At 41.3% G+C, this 25,222-nt stretch overlaps 1 protein-coding gene across 2 annotated transcripts; it reads left to right on the plus strand.

The window, feature by feature from the left end:
- The first annotated feature begins 856 nt into the window (after positions 1 to 856).
- CNMD (chondromodulin) lies at positions 857 to 24,853 on the plus strand. Of its 2 annotated transcripts, none has more exons than XM_063103289.1 (7): positions 857 to 928; positions 1,412 to 1,552; positions 6,840 to 6,980; positions 13,267 to 13,380; positions 16,988 to 17,141; positions 21,227 to 21,390; positions 24,638 to 24,853. In XM_063103289.1, exons 1-7 carry the CDS (start codon positions 857 to 859, stop codon positions 24,851 to 24,853), a joined length of 1,002 nt encoding a protein of 333 aa, XP_062959359.1. The 2 variants fall into 2 exon arrangements, with proteins under 2 accessions (XP_062959359.1, XP_062959360.1); XM_063103290.1 differs by having other exon boundaries at positions 24,641 to 24,853.
- The last annotated feature ends 369 nt before the right edge of the window (positions 24,854 to 25,222 follow it).

Consider the following 25,222-nt stretch of genomic DNA (forward strand, 5'->3'; position numbering starts at 1 on the left):
CCTCCCCTGTTACACTTCTAAAATGTACATATATTTAGTTGTTCCTTTGGCCCCAGTGTTGTGTATGTGTGTGTGCGTGTGTGTGTGTGTGCGCGTGTGTGTGTGCGTGTGCACATGCGCCTTGCCATTGCATTTGTTCGTTTGCTCTTCTATTATGGTGTCCCCATCTCCTTCCCTCCAGCCCCACTCTGCTTAGTTTTCCCTTTTGCTGCAGTGTACCCACCCCCTAGAGAAACCGGTGGCAAGGGGCCATCTTCAAGACCCTGCTCCATTCTCTAGTCCCAGGGGCCATTCAGGAATGTGTCGCCAGTGTAAAGGTGGCCTAACCCTGGCACTCTTAAGCCAGTGTTTCCTATCAGCCTGCACAATCCTGCTCTCCTCCCAGTCCAGTTCCACCAGCCCCCTCCCTCCAACATATACAAAGACCCTGCAGGAAATGGCTTCCAGCCAAGTGTCGCTGTGGAGCCCTTTGACATTCTGAGAGATCCTTAGAATGGCTAGTTGCCCTGGCAATTTTGCATTTCTTAGGGTCCCAGTACTCAGACTCCCTGCCCTGAGGGACGCACCCACCCTTACACACTCAGATTTACCAGGATGCTGTTTGGGGCCAGCAGACAGACAGAGTGAGAAGAGGGGGTACCGCGAATGCAGGACGAGCTCACACTGCTGCCTGGGGCGGGACACAGAAAGGAGGAGAGATGTGAGGCGATGGAAGGGGTGGGGACCGCTGGGCTGGCCCAGGCGGGACGGTGCACAGTGTGCACGCGGCGTTGCGAGGTCCCGCACGTCGCAGCAGAGGGTCAGAGCCCAGTGAACTCGCGGAGTCCCCGAGTGTCTCGCTTCTCCCGCCGCAGCTATGACAGAGAACTCGGACAAAGTTCCTGTCGCCTTGGTGGGGCCTGACGACGTCGAGTTTTGCAGTCCCCCGGTGAGTATTGCTCGGGATCCTGTCCCGCTGCCGGGTTAGTCCACACTCGGGGCCCGGGCTGCGCGTGGGTGTCCAGTTCCACTGTGCGGTGTCAGCAATTTGTGACACCGAATGTTTGTGGGGGGGGTGTGAATCTGGGTACCCAAATGTGCGTGTGGGGTGGCGCCCCACGCGTGTGGGTATGCAGGGGGCACAGGATCCACAGACGGGCATGGAGGAGGCATCCTGTGGCCGGCGGGGATGCAGACCCGCGGGGCGATGGCCGTGCACCGCGGAAAGTTTGCTTATGGCACTTCACGCCGGAGTACAAGGGACCCTCAGGAGGGAGCGCGGCGAAAGGAAGCATCCGAAGGAGGCCGGGGCGAGCTGCTTCCTTCCCACCCACCCCCATTCCCTGGGGTCCTGTGTGGTCCGGATGGACGCGTGGGCCGCGGGGTGCGGGCGGCGCGGAAGTGACCGGTCCCCTCCCGCCCCGGCCCGTAGGCATACGCCACGGTGACGCTGAAGCCCTCCAGCCCCGCGCGGCTGCTCAAGGTCGGAGCCATGGTTCTTATCTCGGGGGCGGTGCTGCTGCTCTTCGGGGCCATCGGGGCCTTCTACTTCTGGAAGGGGAGCGACAATCACGTAAGTCCAGAGGGCGGCGCGGACCCGAGTAGGGGTGCGCTGGGCCGGGAGGTGCGCGGGACCCGGAGGCGCGCGGGCTCCGGGGTCTTCTGTGTCACCCCCGAGTTGCCCTCTAGGTGGAGCTGCAGCGCTGCTCCGGCAGCCCTCAGAGGCCGCCTGTCTCTAGGTCCTCTGGGCATCTCCGTTCTTCCGTCCTACCCTGCTACGCTGCTCGTCTATCGTAGGAAACTTTGTAGAAAAGCGAGTCAGGGTTTAAGGGAGAATATTAAAACGCAGAGTAGCGGAGAATGCCCCGGACGGTTCGAGGAAAGCCGATCTAGGCCTGGTGCCTCCACTAGCCAGTTGTGCGACCGTGGGTGGGGCACGTTACCTCTCTGGCCCGGGTTAGCAATGGAACTGAAGGATCTCTACGGCCTCTCCCAGCTGCGGAAGGCTGTGAATTTAAGATCAAGTACGAAGATAGTGGAGGAATATTCAGACCCACAACTGGGATGAACTGTGGCCTTTGAGGAGATTTTTTTTGTGACTAAGCCATAAACACTCCCTTCTGTCTCTTAACGAAAACAAAACTCTAACTTCCTTGACGGTGACAGATCTCTTTAAAAATCAATTCTGGCCTAGCCACGTGTGATTTAATGGTAATCGTTTCACTAAATGCTGTCTTACTTTCTTTGTACGCAACTATTTACTTTAAAGCTCCATGGGCTCTCAAGGAGTATAAAAACTGCTTCTAACTTGACTGGGCAGAATTCCAATGTGTTCTCTAAATACTCTGAATGTGTTCACCTGTGTAAAAGGAGGCATTTTTATCTTGATGACCATTGCCAGGTCTGGTATAAACTTATTTCGACTAATGGAAAAGAACGCCATCTCCAGGGTGCACACAAAGGGCCCTTTCTTAATCACTGTCCTCAGACGATCCGTCACTGCTGTTTTTTCCCCTCTTCCACTATGAAATTCAAAGCATGAACGAATTCCAGTACTTAGAGAAAATGGTACTGAAAGCAATTCAACCATTTTACACATCACATCTTCTGCAGTCACTGCATAATTTGTATTTTTAACTCAGTGCCTAATGTAGATAAGCATGCCTTATCTGTTTTAGAGACTATATCAAATTTACAAGCATCAATTTGTAAGATTAGAATTGCACTGTATTTTGTGTGTATTTGAAAAGTGCCTTAATGTACTTATATTTTAAATATAGAAGCTGGGCCAGATGCTCATATTTGAAAGCTGCAAATCTGAACAAGAGAACGATTTCAATATCTACATCTCCATTAATAGCAGGGTGGAGACTGTCATTCCTTTGGGAAATTTTATGGTATTAGAATGTAAATGCTATCTTTTAGATAAAACCTCAATGTATAGGTAATTTGGTGACAAAACCAGCTTTGCTTTTTTTTGTTTTGGTAAAGATTTTGGTCATGATGTATATTGAAATATATATAACGGGCTCTGAGCTCCTCTATATACCGTTTGTCATTCATTCAAGGCAAAGATAGCTAATAGACAAGCTTCTAAAAAGAGATTGAATGATCATACTGAATAAGCTGGGCTCCCTTTTTGTGTATCTTTTACTTTACTGCAAGATGATTGGTTGTCTGGGTCAAGAGAGCAGTATTAAATTCTAAGAATACAGAGGAAAAGTGGATTACATTTTATTGCCAACAATCAAAGTTATTGCTATTTCCTATACAGACAGAGGAATAAAGAAAATCATGGTCTTTTTTTTTTTTCTCCCAAAATGACCAATGTATATTACTTAAGTCTGAAAAACAAACCACAAAATACTAAAGAGAATAAATTTGGCACCATCTGTGCATAGTGCATGTCCAGGTCTGCTTTCTCTGAATACAAATCTAAATAGCCCAAACAAAACGAAATCAAAAAAGGAAAGTCTCTGTCAAACAGAAAGACATATCAAACCAAATGGATTATTCACTCTTTGTGGATTATCTGTGCCTGGGCTCCTCTATTTTGGTTTATAGAGAAGAACCAGCTGTAATTCACCTCTTCCCTTTTATATGGGTAAATTCCCTTAGGACAGGTTTACTAAAATTTGGTTGGAGAGCTATGAAGCATCAGAGTACTAATAATCATGAGACAACTTACTGGGCTCAAATATTGAGGCCATTTTTCATCTACATTATTGTAAAGGGAAAGGCATTGAAATAGGGTAAATTCCCACCTGTGTGAGATAACTGACAACCCCACCCCGTGCAATGAGGGTAGGAGATCATTGCTGGCAGCCTTTCTTCTCAGACTAATTTTTCTAGATATTTTCCCAAACATTATGTAATTAATCTTATAGAACCTAGGCCTTATTAAAAACTCATTAGCAAATGTCCTTGACTGTAAAAGGTACCATACTGAGCAAAAGTTTGGCAAATAATAAATTGCATTGTATTGGACAGAAATAGCCTTAGGCACCAACAGCTCCATGAGCTTAGAGCAGATGATATAATTGCTGCCCAGCATCCTCCCCAGCTTGGAGCCCAATACTCTGGAAACTGCAGACTGCCTCCTGCCACCCCCCATCGCTTCAGGAGGGCATAGGCTTCTCACTGCTGCCCCTATGCAGAGGCTGCTTTTACAAAGGATGCACTGCCTAGTCAGGAAGACTTTGTTGGGGAAACGAGGGGTGGTGGTGGAGCAAAGTGAAATTAGGACCACAGGCCACTCTTCTAGTGTTACAATCATGTCTCCTTAAGAACTGCTAAGAATTTGGAAATGGGTAAGTTCTTAAATATTGCATTGCTTTACTAGTAAAAGCTTATGTGCAACGCTTTAAAAAAAAAAAAAAGAGCCTCTTGTCACATGCATGGACGATGCTCATGCCAGGAGGAACTCCCAAGGGTGCTCTCTGCCAGTCTACTTTTGACAGTCATACTCCAGGTGAACAGTGGCTGCTCAAAGAGCACCCAAACACAACAGAGCCACTTTCTCATCCTTACCTGCAGAAAGCACTGGCTCTGCCAAAGAAAATAGTTTTCAAACTTGGCTGATCATAAGGACCACCTGAGAGGCAAAGCAAAAACAAGATTGCGAGCCTCTGCTCCAGCTGTAATAAATCAGAACCCCTAGAAATGGTTCTCATGATCAGGCAAGCTTGGGAGACAGTAAACAGCAGGCATCTAAGTTCCTCAGAAGGAGGGGGAGGGGTGATGAGAGATGGTTGAGCTGAAATAGAATGCCAATATTTTCTGTCCTGCTGTTGCCTCAGAGGGTATTGGATAGCAAAACCATTTCTACATCTCTGCTGATAAAATAAAATAGTGCTCTGTGGGTCATGTAATAATGAGTTTTCTACAAGTAATGATCCAGTAACAACAGATGCTTTTCCAGTGTTTTGTCCATGTAGTCACTCTTCATCATGAGGGAGAAAAATCAGACTTGAATTGAATCTGAGCTATTTGCAGCTCTGACTGGCTGACCTCACATTAAATAACAAGTGTCTTTCAGCGATTCTCATTCCTTCCTCTTTAAAGTTTTATATGTGTGTGTGTGCATAGGTATAGATACACATTTATAATGTATATGTTATATATAAGGTATATATATATATATATATCATGTGAAAGAAAGGGAGCGAGATGCCGGGTACCGTTCACGCTTTATTAAAGAAAGAAATCTGCTGGGCTGTGCTCAGAGTGGAGGACAGCCCGGGGCTGCCCTGAAAATGGGGGACAGCACCAGGTATGGGGGTGGTAGAGCTTATATAGGTATGTTGGCGCCAAGAGCTGGGTGATGTAATTCCGGGGTGGGGATTGAGTTAGGTTATGGAATGGAGAGTTCTGCGCATGCGGAAACGCCGAAAGTTTCATTTTCTCCGAAACCATGAGGTTTCTTCTAAAAGGGGGGGGGAGGGGGAGGGGAGGAGGTAGACGGCGCCGTTTTGTACTTGGGCTTGTCTAAAGTGGTGCTGGTTATGTTGCAGATCTATTAATATGTAAGACATGTAGATACAGATATAGATATGCCTTTAAGTCTAAAAAAAAAAAAGAAAAGAAACCCACCCCCCAGCACCATCACACACAGGAAGGTCTCGCAGCGCAGCAGCACGCTGAGCAGCAGCAGCACGTGAATTATCTTTAAACCAGTGTAGGAATAAAATGTCTAAGCTAAGAGAGCCCTTTGGATCATCTCATTAGTGGAAAACTTTAAAAAATTTTTTTTTAAGTGGTGGAAATTTTCTTGCTAACAAAATGTTACTCAGAAATGCAACACAAAAAACAGATCAAAGCAGAGCCACTCAAGTTATATTACGGTGGACAGGGGAGAAAGGGGCCTCAGTCTCACCTGCTCTACCACCCTCACTCTGGGCCATGCCTGTGAAACCTCGGAGCTCTAAGGACATTGATGAAAACTAGCAACTTCATTCTGCACTCAAGGAAACTCCCAAGGCCCAGGAATAAGTGGCGTGGCCACCTGTTTCTCTGATCCTGGACCAGTGCTGTTCTGCAATGCCAAGTCTCTCTGCTCTCCAGACACCTCACACATTTCATTACAACAAAATGCCCTCCAACACCATATGGCTGTCCATATAGTCGTTAAGTGAATAACTGCTATTTTGAACTGAAACAGATGTGCACATTGACCTTGCTCTCTACAAATGCTGTTCTCCATCAGGTATATCCTAGTCCTGTCTGCAGTCCTTACTATATACCATACTCCACGCTTAATCTGGACCAAAAAAAAAAAAAAAATTTTTTTTCAAATAGAGGTGCCACTGCAGACTTGTTACACTGGGAGCCCAGTTAACCCCCTGACTCCTCAATTTCCATTTATCTGTCAATTGTTCTCAGCCCATCCACATAAACAGAATTGAGCTCTAGGGGCTGGCTGGTTAGCTTAGTTGGTAGATCACCAGCTTGTAACACGAAGCCAAGACAAAAAAAAAAAGAATTGAGCTTTAGGAAATTAAAGACCTGTGACCAAGCCCCATCCCACAGGTTCTGATTTGATTGGTCCAGGGTTGAATCCAGGCATGGTACCTGGAGAGTCTACCCAGACGCTTCCAACGTGCAGCCAGGTTTGCAAATCACTAAGCTACTTGAATAAGTATCAGAGACTATCAAAGATTTTACTTTTAAAGTATTTTTAAAGAAATCATTGTTTTAAGTGATTGGTGTATGGATGAAGTCCTCATATATAAATGTGTTGCTATTAAGGATGATTTTGTGTATCTCTGAAAAATATGAAAGCTACCTCATACACTGCAGTTTAAAGTTAAGCCCTGAACTGCTGGTAAAAGAAAGCATCACTAACTCATCTTCACTTCCAGATTTACAATGTCCATTACACCATGAGTATCAATGGGAAATTACAAGATGGGTCAATGGAAATAGATGCTGGGAACAACTTGGAGACCTTTAAAATGGGAAGTGGAGCTGAAGAAGCAATTGAAGTTAATGATTTCCAGAATGTAAGTATATTTCATGCATTTAGAGAGTTTAACCAGGCAAGCCTGGGGGACTTATCTAATTCAAGGAGAAGCAGCATTTCTCACACACATGCAAATGGTAACTGTTCTTTATAGCAGTCCCAGTGCTACTAATCCACATGTGTCATGTAGCATATTCTCTCTGAGAAAGGACTACACTTTGTCCTTCATATTTTCAAAAGGTAAAAACACCTCAGTAGTAAAAACAAAAATCAAAACAACAAAAACCATTCACCTTTACTGAATGCATGTACTTAAGGAAATAACTATTTTGAAAAAAAAAATTTTTTACTTCTAAGAAATAAAAGATTTAGGCATAGAAATAAAAAGAAAGCTTTTTTTTTTTTAATTAAAAAAAAATACTACAGGACTTGAAAGAGCTATTTCTTTCCAAGCAGTCTTCTGTAACGCAGTGAATAAAATGCTCAAACTATCCTAGAATAGGTCTGAAATTTGAACTTCTAAAGAGAAGTGAAATTTTAATGACCTAATAATAATCTCATCAACAACTCAGAGCTATTTACATACTTTTCTCGATTCTTCTGATTTCCCATTTAATCCAGGAAAATTAGAATGGGCAAATTCCCTTATGACAGCATATGTTTCCTGACCATGGCCTATTGCAGGTAAAACATTCGAGTCTTCTTTGAAAAGACTGTTTTGTTTTGTTTTCACAAAAATTTAACTTACTGGCAATTTGAGACATTACGCTATGCAGCAGTGCTTCAGTGTACATCTGCCAAGCAAAGTGTCATTCCAAGGCTAATTTCCTGATAGCCAACATCAGTATCTTATTCTCTTTCATGTTCTATGATGAGAAAGCAGCATCACTATTTGTGTTCTCTTGATAAATCTGCAGATGGAGTAGGTGAAACTTAATAATGAAAAAAGGCTCTTGAAATAATGTCTCTTCTGATATAGTTTATTGGTCCACAAACATCTCATCAATCCATCTTCCTCTGGTGATGAGAAAAACTAAAGTTGCTTTCCATTTGAATGATAGCACTCCTCTTGTCAGTACCAAAACACATTTCACATGTCCTTTTGAATACCTAGCAGATGCTTATATTAGAGCCCCTGTGATGTCAGACATTATTTGATGTTGACAAAGACTGGCTGTGTTCAAGAGTGGTCACTGCCCCGGGTACAGACTCTGCAGCTCTGTATGTGCCCAGCTGCAATTTGTTTAGTCATTGCTTTGCAAATGGTTCTGGTCAGTGCACAAGCATAACTTCTTTGGACCTATCAAAGGTGCTTTTACTGCAAGACCCAAGATGGGGTAAAAGCATTTTTTCTTTGTACTACTCAACATAAACTTATAAAATGCGACTCCCACACACACATCATTTAATCCAGAACAAAACTGAATACCTATGATGTGCCACAATATCAAGATATGCAAAGGGAGCCACAAAGAATAAGTAAGAAAAGACCTGTCTTTCTCAAAATGTTCATATATCAAGAATATCCTTTTAAAATATTGTAATCCTAAACCTATATTTCTATTTTATAATCCTTTGGTTCTTTCTAATAATAGTATCGATTGTGTTTTGTTCTCATAGACCAACATGGCCACAAATATTTTATAAACTGATCAATTCTCTTTGATAGCTTCCACATTTCTGTAAGTCAGAACTGTGACTAGAGCATTTTTTTGATGTATAAAACCTGTTATGGGTTTAAATAAGCCTGGACTTTTGAAAAGACATGAATCAGCCACTACGGTATCTGCGCTGTTACTTTCTCCCGTGTTTTTTAAACCATCGGTCAAATGCAAGAAGTGCTTGTTGAAGCCTACTGTGTGCAAGGTATGGTGCTGAGCATGGGGAATGCAAAGGTGACTGACACTTGTTCCTTCCCTCAATGATCTTCCAGTCCAGTCCATGAGGCAGACACACACACACACACAAATAGCTTCAGGGCAGCCCAGAAATGGCTGCAATGAGCTATGAACAGAGTGCATGGAGCAGAGAGAAGGGGCATCTGCCAATTAGGGGGCTGGAGCAGGTTTTACAGAGGTGGTGACAACTAAGTCAGGTCCTGAAGAAGGATTAGGATTTCAACCAGCAGAGAGGTAGGAGCAGGGCTTTCCACACCCAAGAAAGAATAATGAACATGAATGCGTAGGCCTGGTCTGGAGTTCTAAGTAGCCCCGTGTGGCTGAATGTGGGGAAGGGGAGAAGACAACATAGGTGGGGCTAGATTACAAAAGGTTCTGACTTGTAAATAAAGTTTCCCACTCACCCAGTACCCCACCAAGATTCTAGTAGAGCCCAATGGATATAAAGAACCCCCTGAGGGAGAACAGCACTGAAAAAAGTGCACCAGGCTCTACACCTGAGAGAGATGAAAACTGAGTTAGTTCATAGTATATGGGTTGCTTCTAGGTTATACCCTCACAAGCAGCAGTGCTGTTGGTTTAAGGCAACCCCCTCAGACCTAATGTCCCATTTATGTAACAAAAATCCTGACTAGAAATTAAAAGAATAAAATGGTGCATATATGGGTATTCACTGTACAATTCTTTTGACTTTGTGAATATTTGAAAATTTTTATTTAAGTAGTTGGGGGGGAGAGTATAGCATACCCTACCACAGTAGATAGTTAGGTTATTGATTTCAAAAATCAATACAGCTCCCAACTATAATATAAAGGAATAATAAAATCAAAGTAATTTATAGTAAAATATGGACTTTTTATATGTAAATGTTCTGCCTGATGCACTAGAAGACACAATAAAGTCACACTCTTGCACCTATAGTTGAATGACTGTCAGTGCCTGTGGCGCTAGGGGCTAGGCTAATGTCTGGAATCCTGTTGACACAGCCAATTGCAGCACTCCTAGTCTTGTTTGTGACACCAATTGTCTAGCTTCACAACCACGTCAGTTGTCAGGCTCTTTTACCTACCGGTAATCCTGCCAACTGGGCTGATGGTTGAGTTAAGGCTTGGTCTGGAGCTCCCAGATCCCTCAAGCCCATTCACAGACTGGGTCACAAACCCTTCATATGCCAGGCTGGGTCACCAGACCCACTTCGCGCAGGTCTATGAGCTAGATAACCAGCCAAAAGGTCCTTGGAGGCTGTAGGTTGGAAAGCATGGCTGCGTCGGTCCCTAAAACTCCTCTCTCTCTCTGAAGAACACAAGAATAGCAACAAAACTAAAAAGACACATTGGTGCACATGCACACTAACTACACACACACACACACACACACACACACACACACACACACACACAAATTTGCTTACAAAAGATGTGCTAAAACCACACGCAACTCGACCCGAGGCGAGGGCCCTGACCAAACTATTCTATTTTCCCAACAGTGCCACAGCCTAAAATGCAGACCAACACAAATGTGTGTTGGCAAATTAAATGTCATATAATTTTCTTGGTGGACAAAAGTACCATTTTTCTCTCCATTTTCACAGTAATAGCATGTCTAGGAAATTTGTTGTACATTAAAACTATGCCAAAAATCTCTTTATGTTTATATGTAAAACAGTGTTAGGCTCTAGGCACAGATAGGTACAAACAGGTTTCTTCCCAGACCCAGGACAGTTAGCTCTTCCAGACTGCCCCAGGCTCTGTGGGACCTGCATCCCTGGGCCCTGCCCAATAAAGGCCAGTAGTGCCCCCAATCTTCATGACAACAAAAAACTCCAAAGATTTCTAAAGTGCCCAGTTGGGGGCAGGACTCCCGCCCTCCTTGGGAACCTCTGGCTTAAGCCGTAGAAATAGAGGAGGTCCTCTAGAAAGAGAAAATGTGCAGCTAAAGTGATATTACCTAACTCTTGATAAAAAAATGTTTGATCATTAGAATCTTCGCTCATCGCCTTTGCTAGTAAATTTCTTCATTATCACCAGCTTCTAAGGCCTTGTTTGTTTGCAAAAACAGGAGGTTTGCTTGGCTTTCTTGTGCTTCTTTTAATTCCTGTTTAATCTCTTAATATATCTGGCTGCTTGATGTGGATTTGTAGCTAGACATGGTGGTTAATATGTGTGAATTCCTTCCCACAGGTCCCGTCCCTATGACATTTCAGTTCTCTGCAATGTGTAGGCTGTCAGAACTAACTCAATACTAGATTCACATTCAGTGCTGTGAATCCTTCAGTAGAATCAGCTCCCTCCTTTGGGGGGTTGGTAATGGTTGCATGGTGTTTCCTCCCACGCATCTCAACATTCAGAGGACAAGAGTGTTTGAAGTTAAGAGAACATATCACATAGAGAGGCAGTTATCTCCCTCCCCTGCCTTCTGTTTTTCAAACTATGAGCCCTAGATTTACATGCAGAATAAGAGCAAACAGACTGTGGAGATTGCACAGCAGAAAGCAGTGGTTCTCAAAATGTTTTTGTTAGGCCAGCTGCAGCCTCACCGGAGAGCTTACTAGAAATGCAAATTTTAAGCCCCAACCCAGACCTACTGAATCAGAAACTCTGGGGGTGGGGTCCAACACTCTTATTTAACAAGGCCTCCAGGGCTAGCCCATTAGCTCAGTTGGTTAGAGATAACACCAAGGTCAAGGGTCTGCCAAAAAATCAAAAAAACAAAAATAACAAGGCCTCCAGACGATTTTGATGCAAAGGGAAAGTTTGTGAGCCACTGATACAGAAGAAACTTGGGTCCAAAGGCTATTGCAGTCTTTGTTACTTTTATTACCCTGTACAAGTTCCTTTCTCCCTAAACTGGTGGTCCTCAACCCTGACTATACGTTATAAACACCTAGGGAGCTTTTAAGAATACCAATGCCTGGGCCCCAAGCCAAACCAATCAAATGGGAATATCTGGAGAGGGGCCCAGGCATCTGTGTTCTTAAAATCCCTCCTGGGGACTCTGGTGCAGTGAGCGTCAAACCTCTGCAGTAAGCATTGGAGTTCCTGCTCTGTACAGCAGGGACAGTGCCCCTTCCTCTCCCTGAGTGAGAAGTAATGCTCAGAAAAATGGGTGTAATGAGTTACATTTATGTGCATGGCCAATTAAACCTCAAAGAAATAAAGAAGATCTCTAGGAAGACTGAGCCTTTCCTTCTCTGCTCTCTAGTCTGTTACCCACCAGCTTCTGTAGGACTCCTGGATCTGAGATTGCACAAGGTAGAACTTTTTATGAATCTCCTCCCACACAAGGTAGAACTTTTCATGAATCTCCTCCAGCATAACTTACATTTAACTTTATTCTTCATTTAAGTTCAGGCTGAATCCTGAGCCAGGACCCCTAGATTTCTAAGTGCTTTTCTTCCGCCATTCCTCGGCACTGACCCTGGACCCAGTTCTGTATCATCCCGACATCTGTCTCAACTCAACAGAAGATTTACAATGTTCATATTTGTGTTGGTGTCTACTTTCTTATGGCATAAAATTTGTAGACCTTTAATACTCTTGTTGGCCACTCACTATTCATGAAACTAAAACCAGCAGGTGAAAGTAAACACTCTTGGGACAGAATATGCTGTTACCCCTCATATCCTCTGCGGTTAGAATCAGCATCGAGCTGTCAGCCAAGACTGGAGCTTTGTGGCTGATGTCTCCCTTGAGGCTGGTCCCTAGGCACACAAGGAAGAGACACTGTTTACATCTCACAGGGGACAAAAAAACAAAACATCCAAGTCCTTGGTTAAGGTCTAGGAGCAAAGTTCAGCTCCTGATGCTATAGAAAGCTTTACTCTAGGCTCAGTAACAGGAAAATTCTGAACTTATGAAATTAATTAATTTGACCAACATCTTTTGAGAACCTTAGTGGGACCACCAAAAAGAAATAAAAGATTTGGATGCTGATCTGAAGAAGCTTGTCGCTGAGTAAACAGTGTAGGCTAAGTACCAAAGGAGGGATGAAGAAGGGAGGGCTTACGGGAAGTCAGAGAAAGGAGAGGCCACTCAGACTGGAATGTTCAGGGAAGGCTGCATGGAAAAGGTGGCATTTCATCTAAGCTTGTGCGTATAGACAAGGTAATTAACATACTCCGTCTCAGCTCAAATGTCACCCCCCTTGTATTGTCACCTCTCCAGACTACGCTGTCTAAAGTACCATTCCACTGTCATTCCTGTTCTCCTCCTCAGTCTTATTTTTCTTCATAACACTTATGACTACCTAACTTTACCTCTATTTTCTACTATTGGTAAAAAATTCTAAAAGGTAAGCTCCATGAGGATTTCATATGTTCTGTTCATCCCTGCACACAGCACTTGGAACAGTGACTGACATGCAATAGACACTCAATAAATCGAAAAAATGAATGGATGGATAAATGGATGGATAAATTTTATTTCATAGGGCATCACAGGAATCCGTTTTGCTGGAGGAGAAAAATGCTACATCAAAGCTCAGGTGAAGGCTCACGTTCCTGAGGTGGGCACCATGACCAAGCAAAGCATCTCCTCCGAACTGGTGGGTACCAAAATGCTCCAGACAGCAAGAGGGTTTGTCACACATTGTTTGAAGGTACAACCGCTTCAGTCTCTAGTTCCTAGATTGGTTCACGCCCAGAACCTAAGTTCTATTTCTTCTCTGCCAAAGGAATTTAGACTGTTTTTGTCCTACTATTTCCAAAGGATCATGCTTACATGATACAGTATATTTAAAGATTTTGGAGAAGCCATATTTTAAAGTGCATAAGGATCACATGTCCTTTATTTGCCTGATGTGAGGGAACTCACTGATCTGTGATTAAGACTCTACGATAAAGACAAAGGACTCCACAAGATAGAACCTTCATTAAAGGGGCCTCAGCAGCCTTCTAGCCTCAGCCCCACTCAATGTGGGAATTCCTCCTGAATATCGCCAGCAGCTGATCACCCAGCCTACACTGGAAAGCAGCGACATGGCACTCCCCACACCATTCCCCCACCTCCATGTGTCAGCCAGCTTCATCAGGAGTAGATCCAATTGTTTTGCCCTACATTGAGCTGAGATGACTCCGCCTACAATTTCTTCCTATTGGCTCAAGTTCAGCTCAATGAAGCTACACAGCATATACCTAATTCCTTTTCTGTGTGTCAATCCTGTGAGTTTTTAAAAACACTTTTCCATTTATTACTAATACTTGCCTTTGAGCCGGATTTTTAAAATTTACTTTAAAAATTGCACACAGAATTCTAAAGACACATTTAAAATAATATTTAGTTTTTATGATACTTTAGGGCTTACAAAATGGTCACATTCGTCACTGTCTTTTGAGTTGTGGTAGGGTATGGTGGGAAGAAAATGGACTTTGGAATCAGAAAAACATGGGTTCACATCCCAGCTCTGACACTTCCTACAGATGTGGCTTCAACTCTTTGAGCGTCAGTTTTGTCATCTGCACTGGGGGTATATACATACTGTGCCCATGGCCCTAGAATCTACTGGATGTTGAATAGATGGCTGCTGCTTATTATCGTTAATTTTATTTTGATCACCTTTGATCCTTCCAGTATCCCTGAGAGGGATGTGAAGCAAGTATCAGCTCCCTCAATGCAAAAGAGGAAAAACATGGGTAAGCAAATGTGCCTGGAAACTGCCTGATTATTTGCCCCCATAGGAGCAGTAGCAGGCGGTGTCTCCAAACAAAAAAGCTAAAAACAAACCTGTGAATTTTTAAAGCTAGCTACCATGTCCTCTGTTTTCTCTTTTATACTCCCAGTTTCCCCAACATCATCCTGTGAGATGTTTTACAGACCTTCATTGCTCCGGTCATTCTCCTCTGATCATGTTCCAGTTGGTTCCTCAAGAGCTGTGCCGGTCAAAATCGAAAGCCATACATACTCTCAGTGTGAACTCACCAATACCAAGTATAAAAATGTGACCAAGACCTCCTTTGTCTGCACCTTGAACTTCTCTTATTGCATTACCTTTTTTCTAATAGTCATATCCCTCAGTTTCTATTCTGAAGACTTTAATGAACCACTATTGTTGCCATTTTCCCCATATATGGACATAGAACTACTCTCTTGCCTTCCACAAGCACCAACTCCTCAACCATAGCTGACCCAGATCTAATCATCAGTTTGCAATATATTTTCTGGGTTTTTAAAAATACTTTTCCTAATTTGTCACTGTAGAAAATTTAGGGAATATATAAAAGTATATAGAAGAAAATCACCCACAATTGCATAATCCACAGATAACTAATGTTAATGTTTTGGTGGATTTTCTCTGAGTGTGTGTGTGTAATATTCTTTTCATAAGTAAAGTTATGCTGTTGTACATTCTTATTATTTTCACTTAACTTTAGTTCTTCTAAAATGCTGATTATAATGGATGTTTATCATCATATGATCATAATTTTAAAAGTCTTTTATTCTTGAACACTTCAGGTATCGTCAGTTTTTCACTATTTCAAATAATAATTGAAAATAACTTTTTGAATACAAAATAATTTACTGTGATGAATATTTTTATACTTAAATGTTTGTCTTCATCTGATTTTCAGGCCATAGAGGCAGATTATTTGTCTTGTATTTTAGTTGTTTATATGGTAAATGGCAGATCCTCTAGTGGACAAAAACAAATTCAGACATTAGTTTTGTAATTTAGGAATGTGTTTGGCTGTCAGTAGCAAAAAGTACATTTAAAGTAACTTAAACAAATAGGTGTTTGTTTTTTTCCATGGTAAGCAATGTGGAGGTAGGCAGCTGCAGGCATTGGCTCAGTGGCCAGAGTCTCTGTGATTTTTCTTGGTCTTTCCTTCCACCTCTAAACATGGTTGGCACTGCTCAAGATGTTCCTGACTTCTAAGAAAAGTCAGGAAGAGGTCAAGCAGTGCCAACCACAACTTCCCTTTAATCAGGAAATGCAGAAAGCCTCCCAGTCCCCCAACATACTGCAGCCTGAATCTCACTGGCTAGCAGTAGTCACATGGTCATCCCCAGCTGCTGAAGAGTCTGAGAAACAAGTGTCTCTCCTGGTGCTGCGCACATTGCTGCCTCCAACAAAAGCAGAATTGTGTTGCGAGGAAGGGGAGGGAGGAAGGAGATTGGGTAGGCAACTGAAAGTACAAGCTCTAAGACTTATTTAACATCCTTAGCTTGCAGGATGCATCTGTATGCATTATCCCAATCATCTCACTCTTCCCCACACACTTTAGACTGTGAGGGGCAGATTTATGCACCACTTGCTCTCATAAATTTTTCATCAGTTTTGTATAACTTTAAAAAGCTACTGTACTCAAATAGCATTCATTTCCTGGATGGAGCCATTTAATTTAAGGTAAATAACTGGATTACCTGAGTGATCGCTTCCTCCTTCCTTATGGCTGTTTTAATGCAGCCATAAGCCTGAGAGAAAGCACAAATGAAGTGCTGCTTTTAGCTAAAAATAAAAAATAAAACATTTTAATTTCTCCAACCTATTGCAAACTAATAAATACATAAAAGGAATAATCTGGCAAAATAAATTTGTCTCCTGGGTTATGAAACCCTTCTTAGTATCTCACTGTATAAGAATATCCAGGGTTTAGCTTTGAAATCTCAATGGTGTGCTTGATGCAAGGAACATCTGAAACATGTTTTGTTATAGCTGGGAAATGGAGAAATGGTTTATGTTAAATAATACTTTGAACTGAAGACATTAAAGAACCAACCACTTGCTTTTTCTATTGTTCAGAAGCTGCAGAACAAAACCCCACAAGATTTTCACTTCAATTGAAGGGTTCCTCTATTCTTTATAGGATTCCAGGGTCCATTCAATTGCGTTTCCTCAAAAACATCTTTGATCAAAAACATCAGATTAACCTAAATCTCAAAGTTGGTATCAAGTAATTTTCACTTCATCTCAGGACACTCATATTCACACATTACAGCTAACCAAAGGCAGGGCAACAGGAGGAGATGTGCTGACTATTGTGAAGAGAGCTACAAAGAGAAGAGATCAGGACCTTAAGGTGTGCGTGCACACACACAGAATTCTCATTAATTTTTTATAAGGCAAAATAATCTTTGCAGCATCTGACTCTTAATATGCAGCATGTTCCACCTTCCTCTTTGCTCAAATGCATTTCATTTTTACTTACTTACAGGAAGGCAAGATCATGCCAGTTAAATATGAAGAAAATTCTCTTATTTGGGTGGCTGTAGGTCAGCCTGTGAAGGACAACAGCTTCTTGAGTTCTAAAGTCTTGGAACTCTGTGGCGACCTTCCTATTTTCTGGCTTAAACCAACATATCCAAAAGGTAACATTTTAAAATTATCTTTATGCTGCTTGGAATTCTCCCTGTTCGTGCAGAGTTTCCTCCGATCCCCTCCACAGGCCTGAGCATGTAAGAAGATGGATAAATCAGGATGCACATTGCAGTGCCTCAGTAATTAGCATGAGAAATAAAAGAGAAGGAAAATGATAGCCCATGACTGTTGTATGGAAGGGAAGGAGCAGCAAGGTTAACAGGAGGCAGATCAGGGAGACAGAACACTGCCCAACCTGTGGCTTTTATTTATGACATTCCTATTCTTTCAGCTCTGCCCCTTAATCTAGTTGTTTGCACCTTCCAGTTTTACATTTTTTATTCCTAAAGCATAAAATCAAGGGACTAAGAAGCTGTCATACTGCAAAATCTTTATGATGTTCAAACCTAGAATTATGGGACAGCCAAAAGCTGTTGTTGGTATAGGCTAAGATTCCTCAAGTTCAAGGCTTGAGCATCAGCTTCCAAGTCCAGTGAAAATAAATGCAGGGCCCCTGGGGTTCAGAGCTAGGTTGGAGCATATCTTTGAGCTATTTTCCTAGTGACAAAGGGCAGGCTTGCCCGGCAGTTCTCCTGTCCCCAGAGGTTCTCTCACTGTTCATTCACTGAAGTCACCATGCTGGGCCTCCCAAAAGCCTACTTTATAGCTCTGGTTCAAGTGTGGGAAAAAAGGCCTTTCTCCTACACAGCTGAGATAGGCTATGTTTTCTAAAGATTTTATTGAACACAAAGAGAAAAGAGCAGCAGGTAAATAAAGAAAATACAGGCATTAAACCACTGAGCTTGGTGGGGGTGGATGGCGAAGAGCAGAATGGGCAGTCAGTGTTTCACAGGTGCAAAGTTTCTGTTTTTTGCAAGATGAAAAAAGTTCTAGAGATAGATGGCAGTGATATGGCGTAGCAGTGTGAATGTACTTAATGCCACTGTACTAATGAACTCTACACTTAAAAGTGGTTAAAATGGTAAATTTTGTTTTGTATAGTTTACCACAATTAAAAAAAAAAAAACCCACCAGGTTTAGAAAGTACAGTTTTCTGATTCTGCCATGACTGACTTATTCATCTGGCTCACAAGTCCTATTCTGTTTCAAAGCCTGGAGAAAATAGTTACTCCATAGCCCAGGTGAGGCAAATAGGATTCAGTTTATAAGCCACTAGCAGTATATATATAGCATCAACTGCCATAGTGGGTTGAGATGGATCCTGAGGCCACATGCAGGCTCGGGAGGGAAGAATACCATGATTGTTTTGGTCTGTTTTGTGCCGCTATAACAGAATTAATTACCTGAGACTGGGTAATTTATAAAGAACAGAGGTTTATTTGGCTTACAATTCTGGGACAGCAGGCCTCAGGCTGCTTCTACTCATGGTGGAAAGCAGCAGGTACAAGCAGATCACATGGTGAAAGGAAGCAGGAGAGGAAGCAAGAGAGAGAGAGAGAGGAGGTGCCAGGGTCTTTTAAACAACCAGCTCTCATGGGAATTAATAGAGTGAGAACTCACTCTTTAATCCCCTCTCCCCCAGGGAGAGCACCAATCCATTCATGAGCGATCCTCCCCCATGACTCAGTTTCCAACACTGCCACACTGGGGATCAAATTTCCACATGAGTTTTGGAGGGGACAACACATCCAAACTCCATCAATGATCAATAAGCAGTGCCTGTCCCAACTGTAGTGGGCTGGACAGGGGCTGCCAGATAGGCTGTGTTTTTGCTATTCCTGTCCTTGTCCCTGTGGGTGACTGCAACTCACAATTCTGTGGCCATTTGCCAACTTCTGCCTTTCCATTCCCCACTTGCCTTCATGTGGGATGGGCCTTGGGCTTTCCACTACCCAGGAACTACCACCTTTTTTCTGTCGAGGACAGAGTATCCCGCACTGATACCATGTAGAGCTCTCCCTAATCACTTCCTGTCTGAGGACAAGCCTCTTACCCAGAGAGTTCATTCACTCATTCAACAAACATTTATGAAGGCCTATTATGTGTCATATACTTGTCCTAGGCATTTGAGGTGTCTCAGTGAACGGAACAGACAAGAATCCATGCCCTCAAGGCGTATTACATTGTAGCAAGGGGAGACAGTAAATAAACACTAAATTAAAATAAGACTATTGTATAAAATGATACAAGGCACTATGGAAAAATAAAAATGCAGGACAAGGGGATGGGGAATGGGGATGGGAAGACAGCATTACTGGCTAAGATGACAGATACAATGAAGAACTTCACCCTTGGGAAAAGAGCTTGTTCCCCACATCCAAGATGTGGCTTGGTCCCTCACAGCCAACAGCATGACTACACTTAAGTATTCAATTATTACAACATCCATAGAAGAAATACACATATTATGTACACCAGAAAAGTAGAAACCATCAGAATACCCCCAAGTTAGAAAAGGACTGATTAAATGTTGGTATACAGATAGGATGGAATATCACAGACATTAAAAATGAAGTTATATTTTACAGTAAAATTAAAGAAATAAATCCCCCTCTGATGATGCCTCTCTCCCCACTACCTAATAAATGCTTCCCAACTCCAGGGTCCAGCAGCCCCTGCCCTTGGATCTTGAAGCCAGCAGGTCATCAGCATCACATAGCTGTATTATCAGAGACACTGTAGTGGTAGCTGGACACAGGTCAGAAGGGAAGGAAAGCTGATGTCCACTGAGCTCTGACTGCATGTCACACACTGTGCTAGAGCATTACATTTTGTCCTCATCGATCTTTACCAACAACTTATATTCCCATTTTACACATGAAGAAACTAGGCTTACAGAGATTGACTTGTTAGTCATTCAGCTAGTTAAAAGAAGTGGAATTGTGAACTGAATCCAGGTCTCCCTTCATGCTATCTGTAGAAGCTATCTGTGACATTAAAGCACACTAAGTTCTCATAAATAATGAAGCATCATCACCTAATGTTTAAGTACTTATCATATGCCAAACACTGTGCTATAATCTTTAGACATAGATTCTTATTAACCCTATCACTACCCTATGAATTAGATACTATTATCCCCATTTTACAGATGAAAAAAAGGAGACTCAGAGAGACACCAAAGTCCACATTGAGTGGTAATTTCCACCTTTGTTACTTGTAGCCATTACCATGCTGCAGGACCCGTGAGGCAATATGGCAAACTAGAGCACTGGGTTGGAAGCCAGAGAGTTCACATTCAGCTCCTATTCTGCCATACATTCTGTCATCTTGGCCAAGTCACTTGGATTTTCTGAGCCTTGATGCCTTACATGTAAAAGCATCTGCTTTTTCTATCCCACAGGATTTTTTAAAAGGATCTACCAAGACAATATGTGCCTTGCAAACTGTAAAGCTTTATACCTATATAGTCAATCCACCAGGAATACAAAGGACTGCAAATAACAGGATACCTGATCAGTGGTTTCAACAAATACTGTTTTTCTGGGTTTTTTTTTTTTTTTTTTTTTTTTTTCAGAAAGCCAGAAGTCTGGGGAGAGGTTTCTGGCATTGTCAGTTATTCAATGATACCAATAAAGTCTCTTTCTAACTGGCTTATCATCCTTGTGCCTGTCACTTCATGGTCATAAGTTGGCTCTCCTAACTCCAGATTTCACATTTACACTAAAGAAAGGAAAACAAGACAGAGGAAGCCATATCTACCCCCTCTTACCAAGAAAGCAATAGCTTCCCCAGAAACTGCACTGGCATATTCTGCTTATGTCTCACCAGTCAGAAATGTCTCACCTGGCAACTCCTAATTGCAAAGGAGGCTGGGGAAATTAGCGGTATTTTACTTTCTCAGCCCCCACAGTGAAAGTAGGCAAAGAAAAAGGGGGTTGAGAATGGATGTTTGTTAGCCATCTTACAATGTCTGCCTCAATTAGTATTATAAAACCAAATTCAGGTTCTCTGTATGTTTCACTATAAACCCAAGACTCTAAAATATGCTTTATTATTACAAAAATCATCAGTACAATTTTAAAGTACCTCATAATGTATATGTTTTGAAATATTTTTATGTTCTTCACTCTAATAAACACAGATCTAACTTAATTATTCAAATAAAGGAATTAATTTACAGCAATTTTTGCAGAAATCCAGAGAGAAAGAAGAGATATAGTGAGAAAAACTGTTCCAACTACTACAAGAAGACCACGCAGTGGACCACGGGGCAACCCAGGCCCTGGAAGACTGAATGAAACCAGACCCAGTGTTCAAGAGGACTCAGAACCCTTCAATCCTGATAATCCTTACCACGTGCGTACTGCTGTTTTCATGAAATGCTCAGACCAGTGCATTAAACATAGCATTGAAATGGTGTTTCTACTTTAGGTTTCAAATGAACATTTAGTATTCAACTGAGACTTCCACTCAATTATTTTTAAAATGCATCTTAATCTATTTGATGCAAGACTTATAATTAAGGGTAAGAACATTTAAGTATTGCCTCTGTGGTATAAAACCCAGATTGGTTGTAACCCTTATTCCGAGTTGTTTTCTGTGTTCTTTTTTTTCTTGGTCATAGGCAACTCCATGAAAACAAATTCATATCAAGAATTTGACTATCTAAAAATGTTTTCAAGACTGTACCCTGAAGGCAACACATGGAAAGAAAGTATTCTCATTCCCCTTTGTAACCACTTCGTTCATCCATTTAACAGACACTTGTGGAGTATCTGCTCTTTTTCAGGCCCTGTGCACAGTCAGGAGTAACTTCTGCCCTCAGGGGCTCTCAATCCAGTCTGGGGATAGTCTCATACATAGATAAAACTTTTTAGACTGAAACATTGAGAACTGATGTTTGTGAGGATGACACTAAGGTGCTAAAAACTCAAACCGCTTATGAAATATTTGCAGGGAGTGAAAGTAGAATAATAAATATTTATTTGTAACTGGTTTTTAAAATAAAAATTAAAAAATACATGCACATTATTTCCAAAAACAACACAAGGGGGTATTCAATAAGTGAGTTTCCCTTCCATCCCATACACCCTCCCCAAAGCAACAACCTATTAACATTATTTGTCCAGTATCTTTGCATAAATACACACACAAAAAAATTTTTAACACAAAAGTTCTCTATCTTGCTTCCTTTCCAGTTACAATACAGCATTTTGGAGATTGTTCTGTATCTCCTACATAGATCTTCTTCATTTAATGATTCATTTTGGAGATTATTCTGTATCTCCTACATAATACCTCATCCATTTAATGACTATTGTTCATTTAATGGTATCCCATTGTATGGAGAGATGTACAGGAGTGAGTTCTGCTTTGATGAACATATAAATTATTACTCTATCTTTTGCTTTTGCAGATATTGCTACAGTAAACAACCTTGTACATGACTCACAGGGTTATGGGAAGGAGTAAATGAGGTAATTCAGGTGAAGCTCTTAGCACAGGGATTGGTACACAGTAAGCATTAACTTGCTCAGTGTTAGCTATTAGTATTATACCTCTTGTACAGACATGGAAGTATATCTTTAGCATAAATACTGAAGCATGGGTCTGTCTGCCGTGTCAAAATAGACGCAACTTTTACATTTTAATGGACAAATACTAAACTGCCTTTCCAGGAATTACACTAGTTAAGTGTCTCTAAATGGTAATGAAAGGGTCCATTTATTATCAAACTTTTAAAAAATCTTTGCCAATCTGTTGGGTGTAAATTTTACCTCCTGGGTGTTTTATCTTGCCTGTCTTTAATTATGTGTAAGGTTGAGCATATTTTCATACACTAAGTCATTTGTGTTTGTTTTTTTGTCTATGTAGCCTATTCAATCCTACAGTTTCATATCCTTGCAAATATACTTTCTAGTTTATCATTTTAGACTAATATATTTTAGAAAGATTTAGAGCAAAAAGTATTTTCTAAATAACCCAAGGCTTATCAAAATATTCAGGACTACACAGTATTCATTCCCTAGGCTCAAAGAATAATAAAAAATAAAATCTGAATAGGCAAACAAAATTTAATATAGTTTATTCCCTAGGTAAGCTGGCTGGCTGAATCTGGTTTAAGGGATGAGGACATCAGCCCCTTTACAGAAGGGCAAGGTGTGACTTTGCCCTGATTCCAGACTTGAATGATTCATATGCTTTGAAAAATCCTAATTTTTTTCCTTTATTAAATGTTTAGCTTCACTGCTTAAAGCATTTCTCCCCATGATCTCAGTCCTTCTCATATTCCTTGAAGAAAATACCTTAGTGCAACCACCTAAGATTTCCAACTTTTTAATCCTAACAAAATTTTGTCAACAAGCCCTCAGATGAGGATATGCCTCAATCAACAGGCCTTTTGACTCTCCCTACTCCAGAGAAGTCAGCTACAATTAATTAATGGTCTTTTTTCTGTCTCAAATGAACTTATTTCAAGAGATATGGAAGAAAAAAGAGTAAAATAAAAAAAGAATGGTGTAAAAGAGTAAGGCATTAAATGATATTCTGATTACAAATTTGAACATAAGACTCTTATCAGAGAGTGTTAAGGAATTATTAATTTTGTTAGGTGTGATAATGGCAGTGTGGTTGTGGAAAATATCCTCTTATTTTGGAGGTACATTCTAATGTACATATGGGTGAAATGTCATGCTTTTTTAAAAAGTCATAGGCTTTTTAAATACTGGAATCAGCTACCTCCAGAAAAGGGGTTTAAATTGAATCAAGAATTTATATTAAAGGGTTTCTTGGCAATGTAATTCAATATCTTACTAAAGATGATGCAGACTCTCTACCCCTAGAAATCCTTGAAAAGGAAAGCCAGATATATAAATTGGCCAGGGGGCAAGTTCCTTCTAGTTCTGTGATCCCTCCAGAAATGAAATGCAGATTTTTATTTCATCAACATGATTTTGCTTTTACATAACTATGATTATGGCACATAATAACCAGAAGTTTAAGGTCTTGAATTTTTATGTATTTTTATGGAGACTTTTCCTCCTGAGTGTCCCTTATGTCCCCGAGGAGACAGTGGCATTCTGTTGCTGAAATGAAGGCAGGAGAAAATAAATGACTTGACAGTGTTCTCAGAGCCGGTGCAACTAGAATGGAAATCTGTTGTTAGCCTAGATCAATGAGTTTCAAAATGTGTTCCCAAAAGCCCTGGAAGCCATTACTACGAGAAGGCACCAGTGTTCCAGACTTAAAATCAGTAGTGGCAGAAATGCTACTTTTCATCATACTTCCTTTTTGTTTTCCTACTTAAAACAAGTTGAGTCATTATTGAGTGGTAACCATGGCTCATTAAACGCATGGAGAAACTTCAGGGAATCATTAAAAACACATAACACACCTTTCTGACAGTAACAGATTAGGTAGGTGAAGGCTCCTGATGTCAGAGGAATTGTGAATATTGGAAGGTTACAAGATTGAAAACTTCTTAAAGCAGATTATGCTGATTTCTTCTAGCAGTGAAGAATTTAGGATCTTATTTAAAAATAACATGCAAAGTATAACCATCTGATTATGAAGAAAACACAGATAATTGTCTTTTATTTCACAGCAGCAGGAAGGAGAAAGCATGACATTCGACCCCAGACTGGATCACGAAGGAATCTGCTGTATAGAATGCAGACGGAGCTACACACACTGCCAGAAGATCTGTGAACCCCTGGGGGGCTATTATCCATGGCCTTATAATTATCAAGGTTGCCGTTCAGCCTGCAGGGTCATCATGCCATGTAGTTGGTGGGTGGCCCGTATCTTGGGCATGGTCTGAAATTACTTCATGTGCTGTAAATCACATCAGGTGCTGTAAAGTAAGAATTAACTGAAAAGAAAGACAACCAACCAAAGAGGGCTGAGGCATGTTTATGCCAAAGGGACCACAAAGTATTTTATACTCAATCTGAGTGATGTTATTCTAGACACTTTTAACAGAATATTTCTCAACTGCTTTCCACAGTTTTATCTGGTATGTGTAAATGTACTGAAAAGGTAGTTTAAGACTAAAGTAAGTGCTACAATAATCACTTTACTATTTGCTATCTTTTATTTGCTTTGCTTTGCCAGTAATTTCTGCTTATGTCTTTCCCAAGCTATTCTGAAATAAACATGAAAAATTATTTACAATTTGCCAAAGACCTCA

This window comes from Cynocephalus volans, chromosome 7 (genome assembly GCF_027409185.1).
Source record: "Cynocephalus volans isolate mCynVol1 chromosome 7, mCynVol1.pri, whole genome shotgun sequence".
Taxonomy (NCBI): domain Eukaryota; kingdom Metazoa; phylum Chordata; class Mammalia; order Dermoptera; family Cynocephalidae; genus Cynocephalus; species Cynocephalus volans.